The sequence below is a fragment of the Helianthus annuus genome, chromosome 17, assembly GCF_002127325.2.
Source record: "Helianthus annuus cultivar XRQ/B chromosome 17, HanXRQr2.0-SUNRISE, whole genome shotgun sequence".
NCBI lineage: Eukaryota > Viridiplantae > Streptophyta > Magnoliopsida > Asterales > Asteraceae > Helianthus > Helianthus annuus.
The window spans coordinates 172,800,950-172,813,526 of NC_035449.2; the positions used below are offsets into that span (position 1 = coordinate 172,800,950).

Here is a 12,577-nt window from a genome sequence, read left to right on the forward strand (position 1 = left end):
GGGAAACACCATGAGCCTCACATTTTTCTTTTTTAGCTCATATAGATGGATGATGGATTTTTTTAGGCGCCACCAGAATCCAGATTTATTTTCATAAAAAGGATAAAGTGTGCCAATTTAATTAAAAATACTTATAGCTTATTTACTTATAGTGGTTCCTTTTATACTATCAATAGTTTCGGCTTTTCTATATCTCCTAAGATGAGAACCCACAAGATTTCATGATTTAAAATTAGGGTAATCTTAAGAACAATCTAGGGAACCCTCTAAATTGGCTGGGCCTACCAGTACATCCCGGAAATACATCTTTTATCTATATTTATCTAATATGTATAATATTTTGAAAACAAAAAATCCCAATTTTTCTATCATTTTTCATTTATTTGCAAAATTTTCAGGAACATTTTCTATTTCTTCCTTTTTTTTTTTTTGAATTTTTCTATTTTTTCTTAATTTTTCGACTCAAATCTACCTAAAAAGACGTAGTCTCCCATCTCCACACTTAAATCTCACATTGTCCTCAATGTGAATGGAAAACTAACTAAAAAAATAAGAAATAAAAACCTAAAATAATATACAAAATAGAAACAACAAGAATTGGAAAAGACTTAGCTGGTTAGGATAAAAATCAGTGTCAGTTGTGCGTGTCTTCATTCCAACCAAATATGATCGTATAGCATTCCATTCGCGATCATCTCTGACAAATTGGTACACTTGGGTTACCTTTACAAAAATATTACAGCTCCAAAATCACCACCCGAATGGAGATTGAGTACGGGTGGGTCAAAGAAACATGCACATGATAAAAACAAACTAGCAACTAGAATGTACAAACTCTACAAACAAACTCTTAGCTCACTCTCAAGTACCAACTAATGGGAGGTCAAGCTCCTCCACCAATCTCTCCTCTCCCGGTCCCTCGATATAGTGCTTGAGACGATGACCATTCACCTTAAACGTCTAACCATCCCCACTCTTCAACTTAGCCGTACCATATGAAAAAGCATGAACAACTATGTACGGTCCTGTCCATCTAGACCTAAGTTTACCTAGGAACAATCTTAATCTAGAATTAAAAAGGACTTTGTCTCCAGGGTTAAACTCCTTATTTCCTCTCAGCTTACTATCATGTTGCCTCTTCATCTTCTCCTTATAGCCTAGTGATCTCATATACGCCTCATCTCTTAACTCCTCTAATTCATGCAACTGGAGAAACACATGTTTACCCGCACTATCCATATCCAGATTAACTACTTTCAACGCCCAATATGCACAGTGTTCCAACTCCACCGGTAGATGACAAGCCTTCCCATAAACCATCCTAAAAGGTGTAGTACCTATAGGAGTCTTAAATGCAGTCCGGAAAGCCCACAATGCATCATCTAACTTATCAGACTAATCCAGTTGATTCTGTCCGACAGTTTTCTCCAAAATCTGCTTAATACCGTGATTAGTGTTCTCCACCTGCCCACTCGTCTATGGATGATAGACAGTTGAAAGCCGGTGAGTGACATCATAGCGTTTCAGTGCCTTCTCCATCTGGGCATCACAAAAGTGGGTACCTCTATCACTGATAAGCACCCTTGGGGTACCAAAGCGAGCCAACAATTTCTTCAAAAATCTTCCTACAACCCTCGCATCGTTTTTAGGCAAGGCTTGAGCCTCCACCCATTTCGACACATAATCTATAGCAACGATGTAACAACTCTCGCCAAAATTATTATTTCTTATTTGATTAGTGTCCATTAGGAAACACTAATTGAGACCCCAAGTAGTATAGCATGACCCATAAAATTTTCAGAACAATTGGAAATAAATAAACATGTGTTGTAAAACAAAGGATTTCCTCGTGAAATTCTCTTTATTGTAAATTATGGGGTTTGTCCCAATTTGTGAAATAAAATAATTGGGCATTTTCACTTTAAAAAGATCATGTTAAAATTTTCGCTGCCAAAATAAACAATACCACGGGTTTCTGTCCCACAACTTCTGGACCGGGTCACACAGCCAGGGGCCGTGACAGAAAAAGGTGGTCTCAGAGCCACTGATTTAAGCCAATTAAGTATTTAGAAATACTTAATTTTCTGATTGCCATTCTGTGATTTTGTGAAAACTTAATTTGTAATAAATAAAATTTTAACTTAAATTTGTTTGTGTCTTCATGGGTGCTAACAGCATGAATGAACTATCGGAGGCACTCCGAAACTTTACTATCCATAGCACCGATATGGATACCACCGGCACCTTCACCGGCTACCAGGCTGATACTGAAGAGCCAATAGTGTTCCAGGCCCAACCCCAGGAGAAACCAAAGCCGAGAAAGAGGAGGAGAATCTTTGACTGGAAACGTGGCGTAGGAAGAAACCGGCTGCACAGAAGGTTAAAAAGACTGAGGATCCGAAGGAAGAAAGGGAAAGGAAAAGAAATTGGGGAAAGTTCCGAGCAAGCCCAGGAAATGCCACCGTGGGAGGAGTTGGATCGCAAACTAGCAAATTGTGACCTCATCGGACCTGCCGATGAAAACCTCTTCAGTTACCCCGCTGAATCCCAACTCCCAGTTAATTTGGAACCTGCTATCCCAGATCCTATTGTCAACCCCCAACCTGTTATAGGCCAGCTAGAAATAGGCCAGCTGGAAGAGTGGTGGACAAGCGACTGGCAATTTCAGAACTTCATGAATAACCCCAATGCCTATTTTCCCTAGTTTGACCCTGAGCCTGCACCAAACCCACCTATGAGCATAGAAAACTTGGCTAAACTCCGCCACAATGGGGAGGAACTGGTGGACGCAGGAAATCGAATCCGAGAAGTGGGGGAACAGATCTCATGGAAATACAATGAGAGGGAGCGTTGTTTCTGAAATGCAAGCTGACGGTGGTTGTGTGATCGTGTGGTTATGGGTTTAATAATAATAATAATAAGATAATAATAAATAATAATCATGTAAAATAAATTAAATAAAACTTTTGTAAAATAACTGGTGTGTATCGATGCATAATAATATATAAAAATATGAAAGTCGCAAATCGACAATTTTGGCTATACATTTTGTCTTGATTATGTGTGATTGCTTTAGTATGATTGGTTGTTATTTAAGTTATATCAATAATTTATAATTATAGTGTTAATTATTATTCAGATGGAAAACGTGGAAAACCAACCAGTCAATGAAGTTAATCAATCTGAACAAAATAATGAGGATCATTTTCTAAATCGGCAAGATATAGAAAACATTGTCGCTCGGGGAATAGCCAATGCTATCCCGGCAATCATCGTTGCTGTTAAAAGTCCTGTTGAGCCTTCGCAAGCCAACCCCAGTAAATGCACGCGTGACGATAATTTTAGTAACAATGTTAACGACAACGACAATAATGACGACAACGTAATTCAAGCTTGTTAGTGCACTACATCTGTAGACTTCGTCTTGTATCATGTCTTAGTCTTAGAATGTTAGATTAGGGCGAGTTGTACAAGGTTTCACTTATGTGTACATGGTCGTTCAAGGGAAACCTTATGAGAGGTTTAGCTTCAACGTACATGGTCGTTCAAGGGAAACCTTTTGAGAGGTTTAGCTTCAACGTACATGTCCGTTCAAAGGAAACCTTATGAGAGGTTTAGCTTCAACATACATGTCCTTTCAAGGGAAACCTCTAACACTATAAATACCCTTGAAGGGAAACCATTTGTAAGATTCGGATTTTCCATATCGAGGTGTTGCCGGTGTGAGAATCGATTGTAAACGCTGTAAAATTAATCAACAAAGAGAATTAAGAGAATATCTAGCTATTTCTACGTTAGGTACTTGTTTTCCGCACCTGTATCTGATCAAAGTCCTCTGATTGACTCGTCCGGGTCAGAATCCGATCCTACAAGTGGTATCAGAGCTTCAGGAGGAGGAGTTCTATATAGATTTGCTGGATTTCATCACATATTCTTACTTCTACACCTTCTTTCTTCATCAGAACGAGATTTTACGGTCGAAATTCGGTCAAAATTTCACAGATTGTAGATAATTGATAATAGTCAAACCCTTGAAAGTTTCATATCAAAATTCGACCTAAAAATGGACCAAATCACCTTCGGATGTGGTTTCGTTTATTCGAACAATGAGTAGTTTCACTTCAATGTCACATAATTCTTGAGGTTTCATTTCAAACTCACGTGTTTCGCTTCAAAAAACCCTTAGTTTTGCTTCAAGGACACCCAATACATAAGGTTTCGCTTCATAACCTTTGGTTTCGCTTGTATATTAACATGGTTTCGCTTCAGTGTCATTGATTTGTAGGTTTCGCTTCAAAACACTTAAGTTTCGCTTTTTCGTCATCAAATGGTTCCGCTTAACAGTCAGTTTGGTGGTTCCGCTTGTGTGTTGCAATAGGTTTCATTTTTTTTATCATTTCACATGCAACTATAATAGTGATGACAAAAGAAACTGAACAGCCCTATCATTGAAGCCCACTACACAAGAAATATTTGAACGGCCCAATGATATATATATGAATAACTTTTGTTGTCGGCCACTTTTGATTCAAACCATGTGCATGTGATTTGCATCGGCCTATGTGATTACATGTGAATTTGTCAGTTTAGTGTTTGTGTCCAATGCATGTTTGGAGGTCAAATAAAAAATTGTTACAAGTATATCGAATAGTGTTGTCAATCAGCATAGGCACAATGAAGTTTGGCCCAATCACAATATTATCATCATTAAAGTTGTTGGATGTCACATTGTATGAAACAGTTTGTAAGTGTTTGGAAAAAGAAATTGTCTACCACTACATATGAAATCGGCCCAATCACATGTTATTTTAGTGGAATTAAAGGTCCAATAGCCATCGATTTCATTTTGAAAAAATAAGGTGTCGGCTTGTTACTTTTATCAATCAAAGGAATTCAGTAAACAGCCCAATCACAAACAGCTATCATGTTGCGGCCCAATCAACTATTGGGTTAGTGATTTTAGAGGTCAAATTGGAATTGTTTCTGTCCATGTGATTGGTTGAATATCATATTTTTGTCGACATGTTAAAGTTTTTTTTCGGTCCAATCAATGAATAGCATTTAGTGGGATTTGTTTAAAAATAATAAAAGGTTTGAACCGGCCAATATATGTTCATAATAGCAGCCCACCATACGGCCCTATTAAAGTAAATGTTTTTCTAAGATTGTCAGACATATTATTCTTAAAAGATAATGTCAGTTGTTAAATCCATATGCTAAATAGTTTGGTCTAATCAACATTTTTTAAATTGAAAAGGTTTACGGCCCAAGTATAGTGTAGTTTTGATTTTGAGCAGTCCAAGATTTGAAGGATTAAACAGGTTGTTTTCATCACGCGTATTATTCACGAGGTCATTTAGTTGAAAAGTTCAAATTCGCTTGAAAGTCGGTTCTAGTTCGTACGGTTTGGAGTTCACAATTGTCAAAAGTTCATCAGGTCATTCGAAAGTCCATCCGTTGCACATAGTGAGTCTGATCATTTGAATTTGATCCGGGTTTTAGCACTTCGTACAGTTTGACAACTTAAATCTCAGTTCACATCAATTTCAGTCTGCACAGTTTGTCAACATTCGGTCCGCACAGAATATTCACTGGTTCGAGTATGAGTTCGTTTCTGTTAGTTGATAAGTTTTTAAACTGATCATTTTTGTTGGTTTTTGTGTACGTCAGGCAATTCGAAGATCATCAGGTGATACAAGTGTGCAGCATGGATACTGAGTTTTACAACGCGTTTGCTACAACTCCTGCTAGTCCGTCTGACATTACAAAGACCATGACAATGGAGAATGAAACCGAAACGATGCAAAAACCTCCGAAACTGATGGGAATTGAAGATTATCACGGATGGAAGAAACGTTTCGAGAATTGGGTGCAGGCGAATCATCTAAAAGCTTGGGAGAGCATCGAAACTGAATATGTTAGACCACAAAACACTATGAGAGTTGATAAAATCATTTCTGAGTTCAGTGAACAAGAGAGGGAAAGTTACAAAGCAGAAAAAAAGATGATCAATTTGCTACAACAAGCTGTTAAAGAGGATATATTTGTGTTGCTTCAACATGATGAAAATGCTTATTCTATCTGGGAAGCTCTTAAAAAGAAGTTTGAGGGAAGTATGGAGATGCTACAGAGTAAAGCAGCTTTACTAAAGAAAGAGTTTGAATTGTTTACTTGCATGCCTGGTGAAACGACAAAGACTCTCATTGAGAGATACTGTCATCTTGTACGCACTATGTCACAGCTGAAGATAACAAAAACTCCGGCAGAATGGGTAGAAAAGCTTGCTGATGCTTTACCGCAAAAGGAATGGGGCACATATATGATGATATTGAAGAATTCCGGACAGTTTAGCAGGCTATCTATTGCACAGTTTATCGAAAAGCTGGAGGCACAGGATTTGGAGCAGCAGAAAATTGCTAGAATGAACAGTTCTACTCATCAGCAAGATATCAAATTGTACTATCAAGGAAATGTTCAAACTGCTGAAGCCAGTCCAAAGATACAAACTACATTTAGTGCTGGAAATCAATCTGAATCAAGCAGTCAAGGATCTGTCAATACTAGTGGGTTCTCAACGGTGAATCCTCCAAGTGTTCAAAGTGCATCTGCTGGAAATGGTCATCTGTTACAATGCAATGTGGCTCTACATCTTCAAAACGGACATAATTATACTGAAGAAGTTGTAAAGAGTCATATGGGATTGTTGGTCACTGCTTTGTCCATCCAAACATCTGTTGATAACAAACAGCGTTTTCAAAACAGACTTTACATTACTTCATCAAAGAGTTTTCTCAATGGGCCCAATCCATGGTAAAACAGTGCTTTGACAAACAGAGCTTTGTCTCAACAAATAATGGATTTCCACATCACTCAAAAGGTAACCGTTGGCCACGCCAGCATTACTGTTCGGTAAACCCTATAAAAACCCCTCTCTCAGCAGAGTTTTTACTTTACCAACATTCATCAAATCAAAAGCATTTCACAAAGAGATAAACTCCGAAATTGCAATTAACAATCATCGCTGTTATATCAAAAGATTATATGTCCAAAAGATTCTCTCATAAACTTCATCCATGACTCTCATTCTCAAATCACCCCATAACTACCTACCATATCTTGTCAAACATGGCAAAAATACAGACTTTCATTCCAAATAACTCCATAATTCATTTCCATAACCTTCAACTTGAAATACATGGGAGGTATGGAAAGTATACCTAATAATGACTTACAAAATGAGTTCATATAAAGGGGATATGATGCTCAGCTGGTGGGAGCCACACCTTTCAAACCACACTTCCCACCAGAAATGAAATTCTTTTTTCATACACTTTTGGTTTATTTGTCTGCCAAGACCACCTCTTTTAATGAAATACCCCTAAAAACATAGTATTTCGGATATGCTATAATAACAAACAAATATTACAAGCTATCCCAAACACTGTTTATAGATGTGGTGGCAAACATAAAAGCAATCAAAAGTCAAACTGGCAACCCTTTCCTTTTATTATATCCAAGGCTATTAAGTTTTTACCTACAAAAGGTTTTAAAACAATAAATTTTGAATAGGGTGAAGCCCCTGAAATGAATAGCCTTTCAAATGAAATATTTAAACGTATGATGGTCTCAAAAGGTCAAGAAAATGTTTTACAAAACCAAGCAACAGATTTACAACATCTGTTGTTGAGCCCACTGCTCCTAATGCCCACAGTGATCAACCCACCACCGTGGTACCCACATCAGAAATTTCCACACAAACCATCTCCATTCCCATCCTCAAATCCAAAAGAAAACCCAAAAATAAGGTATCTCTGGAGGTTGAGATGCCAGAGATCCTTGCTGTAACACAAAAACAGAAAACATCTATTATTCTTCCTCACAACAGATGCAAACATCTTCACCCAACCAAGCTCCTCATTTATCCTCACAAAAAGAAAAGTTGTAAGCATAGGAGAACCAAGTCAAGAGGGAGATGATTCACTTGAGCATTTATTCTCAAGCCTCTCTCCCAGGGCTAATTCTCTTTTTACTCCACCACCCACAAAAAAAAAACCCAACATTCCAATCATTGTTAATGCACTTGACAAAACTGACTTGTGCATACCTAGTTCCTCTCAACAACATATCATTGAGAGTATGGTACAACAAGTGACTAAGGCAAGTTCAGAAGTCATTGTTAGCCCACAAGCACAGGATGCTACACCTCTTGTGTCTCAAGAGACACTTGCATGTTTTTCAAGTGAGGCAACCACTACAACTGTAGAGACAAGAGTCTCACAATTAGACTGTGGTTACATAACTAAGACCTCCTTGAAGGAAACAACTACTGAATCAATAATAGTTCATTCAATAACAGTTGGAAGTCCCTAATACTAAGAACAGGGGGCACTTGGTTCAAAACCAAGTACAACCACCTCTGGTGGGAATTCAGATTATCCTATTAATTTAGGTGATGGGTTGAGATACAAGGATTTGACGGAGAGAATATCCAAGTTAGAGTCTTCTGTTGATGAGATTAAAGATATGTTGAAGACCTTGATACAAAACTCAAGAGCTCCACTAACCAGGGGAGGACCTACTTCAACTCGTGGGTGGGTGGGCGGACACACCCCTTGAAAAAAATTATTAGTGCTATTTTCCGTCAAAAAATCCTGACCGCACCTCTTGGAAATTTTCAGCCGCACCCCTTGAACTTAGTTAAGATGAGAAACGAAGAGTAAAAGCTAAATTGATTGAATTTTTCCGGCTGATGGCGGCTCTGACGAAGTGCAGCGACAACAAGAGACGCTACTATAAGGATAAAAGGAGACATCAAAGATATGATAAAACCTAATACTAATTGGGCTATGCAGTAAAAGAGGATATGATATAAATTTGGGTCTATATAAAACTAAACTCACAACCCAATATAAACTTAAAGTTAAGGATAAAAGGAGACATTAAAGATAAAGATATGATAAAATCTAATACTAATTGGGCTATGCAGTAAAAGAGGCTATGCTATAAATTTGGGTCTATATAAAACTAAACTCACAACCCAATATAAACTTAAACTGACTAATTAGGTAAACTCACAACCCAATATAAACTTAAACTGACTAATTAGGCTATGCTATAAAAGAGGCTATGTTATAAATTTGGGCATATATAAAACTAGTGGAGAGTTCAAATGAGAAGAAATTTTTGGTAAAAAGAAAAAAGAAGAAATTTCAACCAATAAGAATGCTTTATTTTACTTCATTTAATATAAGTATTTAATATTACTATAAGGGTACATTGGTAAATTTACATAGGTCATTAATTTGTAGTCTTTCTCTTTAATAGCTAACTAAATTAAAATTTTTTGAAACTTATCTTCAAAATATATATTTTTTCAAAAAATAAAATAAAATAATTTAAAGTGTATGATAAATTACGAGTTGTGTAGGATAAATTACGAGTTGTGCAGGATAATATTCAACATGTAGGATGAATTTCGAAATATGTAGGATAACTTATGATGTGTGTAGGCAAAAAAAAATAGTGTTGAGGATAATAGTCTTTATAACTAATTAGTTAGTAAAAAATGATAATATATGAGATAAGTGAAAAACTTTTTACTGTATTATAAAATTACCCTTTTTTCTTTTTTTCTCATTTAAATTTTTTTCTCAAACAAATCTTTCGCTATAAAACTAAACTCACAACCCAACATAAACTTAAACTGATTTTGCGTGTGAAAGTCTGACCGAAGGGAAGGGTGAAGTAAAAAAGGAAGGATAAAAACTAATTCTTTTATTTGAAATTTTCCCCGTGAATAAAAGTTGAAAGCAATTTACACAGAGACAGAGAGACAATAAACAAAAATCATGTAATTTTGCTTCTTATTAATAAATTTACCCAACTTTATATATAAGTAACATTAATTTTTTTCTTTAAATGTGTTTTTTTATTTATTTGTTTTTATAATATTACCGGTTCAGTATATTTCTACTAAACCAAAAATGCCTTCTTCTCCGGTTGCTGGCCCTTCTGTACGAAGACTAACGGAGTTAAGGACCTAATTCCCCAATAGATGGATATAAAGTTTCACGCCTCAAATGGGGTGCGTTGACTAGTCAACGAAATTCAAATATTCCTTTTCCCGCCTAAAGCTTCGCTCTGAGCTCCGCTTTTTTCTGAAACTTCTCGACGAAGAAGACGATACGATAATTAATTAATTAAATATTATTAAAAAACGTAATTAATTCAAAGTTAATTATTAAAATTATTAAAAATTACCAAAAAATTAATAAAAATCAAATTAAATCATTAAAAAAATAATAAATCATAATTAATTAAAATTAATTATTATATTAAAAGAAAAAATTTATTAATTATTGAATTAAGTAATAAAAATCATTAAACGCTAATTACGCTTCGCTAATGACGAGGTTAACCAAGATGAACTTAAATAACACGTAATTAAGAACTTAAACACGCTCTTAATGATGATTTACATTACTAAAGAGAAATCATGAAGGAAGAACAACCAAGATTTACGTAATTAACTTGTTAAACATGATTACGAGCCTACTAAAACCGGTAATTAATAAATTAATTACTACGTAATTACACTTAACCATCATTAACCGTCTTCGTAACAAAACGAAGACATACACCCTAGCGGGGGCCGTCTTTAATAAAGGTAGTACATGTGTGATGTCAGAAACATGATTAACACTGATGATGCTTCGCTAATTACATATTTAATAATTAATCCTAACGACGTCATTAATTATATCATTAACTAATCGGGTTAATAGAACTTACATATAATGTACATAATAATTGATTAGAAAATACATGTACATAAACTTACCACATGGATTAAAATATGTAAGTTGACATGACTAATAAATAATAATAGCCATACTACCCATGTAGTGACATTGATAATTCACATAGTGAATTCAATTCAACGAAAGATTTGAAGGTTTACGTATGTTGTTTGTAATGAATAAAAAACACATTTACTGTTCCACCAGACTCCTTATTTAACACTCTAATTAATTTGACTTGCATTTTATTCGTGACATGGTTTTAGCGGGTATTCTACACGTTCGGTATGTTTTTTACTACGCTGATATTTTGACCAAAGGATTGTTGTTCATTTCGACAGTATGATCCAAGCTTCACGTTGATGCTCTCCGTTTAGTGTGTATGAGTATGCACATAGCTGGAGTTAGTTGTTGGGGAAGATGACCCATATTGGCAGCGGAATTTGCAGACATCGTTCTCTCCGTGTTCTCCATTGTTAAGTGCAGAAATGAATAACAAGAACTGAATGACAAAGAGTGTGTGTGCAGAATCGAAAATCGAAAGGACAAATCTAAAAGAACAGAAATGTCTTGGTGCCCTTCATAATTGCCGGTGCACTTGAATAAATACATAGTGTTTTTGGCGGTTCCGGGATTTTGGCGGGTAACTGCTTATAACAGTTGTTTAAAACGAACTCCCGCTTATCCCTTGATCATCATAAATACATATCATAAACTAATTCTAATAAGTGTTCCTAATTATAGATAAATCCGAAACTTATAACAAATATAACATAACTAGTTTAATAATTCTAACATAACCCCCCTTAAACTAGGTTATGTTTACGAGCTTGATCCATTACGCTGCGATTTGCTTCGTCCATCGCCCATTTTGCATAATTAAAGTTGAAGCACTTTCTTCGCTTCCCTTTGCTCCAGTCATCATCATCTACTCCAGCAAACAATACAACAGATTCCATTTCAACCGCATCTTGATTCCCAGTTCCTGCATCCTTGACCGATCCTGCATTCTTTAAACTTTCTTGAAGCATGCCTGAGGAAGTTCCTTCGTCCCGAATCATCCTCTTATCCTGCATACTCTGTTGTACATGATTGAAGTTGTAATAATACTCTAAAACATCAAGGTATGCAGCGTATGTGGCTCTTATATAGTCACCGTCTTCATAGTTGAAACCCATGTCTTTTGCAATTGCTGGCCAAGTGTTCTCGGTTGTCACTGTTTGATAACCCCCATCCATGGCAACAAGTAAATATAGGCTAAGTAAATTAACCTTCCTCTTATATGAATCTACCGGTGGAACCTGCCTAGATCTTATCCCCATATAACTGTTTAGGAACCAGTGTACTAATTCCTCAAATTTTGTATCAAGTATGTGTTTATACTTGACAACAAAATCTCGATCATCAAGCAAATTCATGAAGGCTCGGCAGTCTTCAAACTCTCTAAATTCCATGGCATTGACTATCATTACACTCCAATCCGATTCTTGTGACGACAGATTTAGATCCTCGAAGTAAGAATTCAAATATCGTTGTTTGAATTCTTCATCAAGAACATTCTCCTCAATGATCTTTTGCTTTTCTTGTAAACCCAACTCTTCTTCCCGAGTCATCCCACTTGTTTCGTTAAATGAATTGTTCACCGGACATGAAAACATTGGATAAATTATACAAGTATCACCGGCCTTCTTGACCGTGAATCCTTGTAACGTCAATTGATCTAAACTCAATACATTTCGATCGAGTTCCGGTGAATAAAAGACGCTTTGAATCCTCAT

At 36.1% G+C, this 12,577-nt stretch overlaps 1 protein-coding gene across 1 annotated transcript; it reads right to left on the reverse strand.

The window, feature by feature from the left end:
* Positions 1–960: 960 nt before the first annotated feature.
* Positions 961–1,320, reverse strand: LOC110925242. The gene has a single exon (XM_022169208.1). It carries the CDS (start codon positions 1,318–1,320, stop codon positions 961–963), a length of 360 nt encoding a protein of 119 aa, XP_022024900.1.
* Positions 1,321–12,577: the final 11,257 nt, after the last annotated feature.

Excerpts from the sequence above, each read along its gene's own strand:
- LOC110925242 (XM_022169208.1), bottom strand. The coding sequence starts at position 1,320 with ATGGTTTATGGGAAGGCTTGTCATCTACCGGTGGAGTTGGAACACTGT.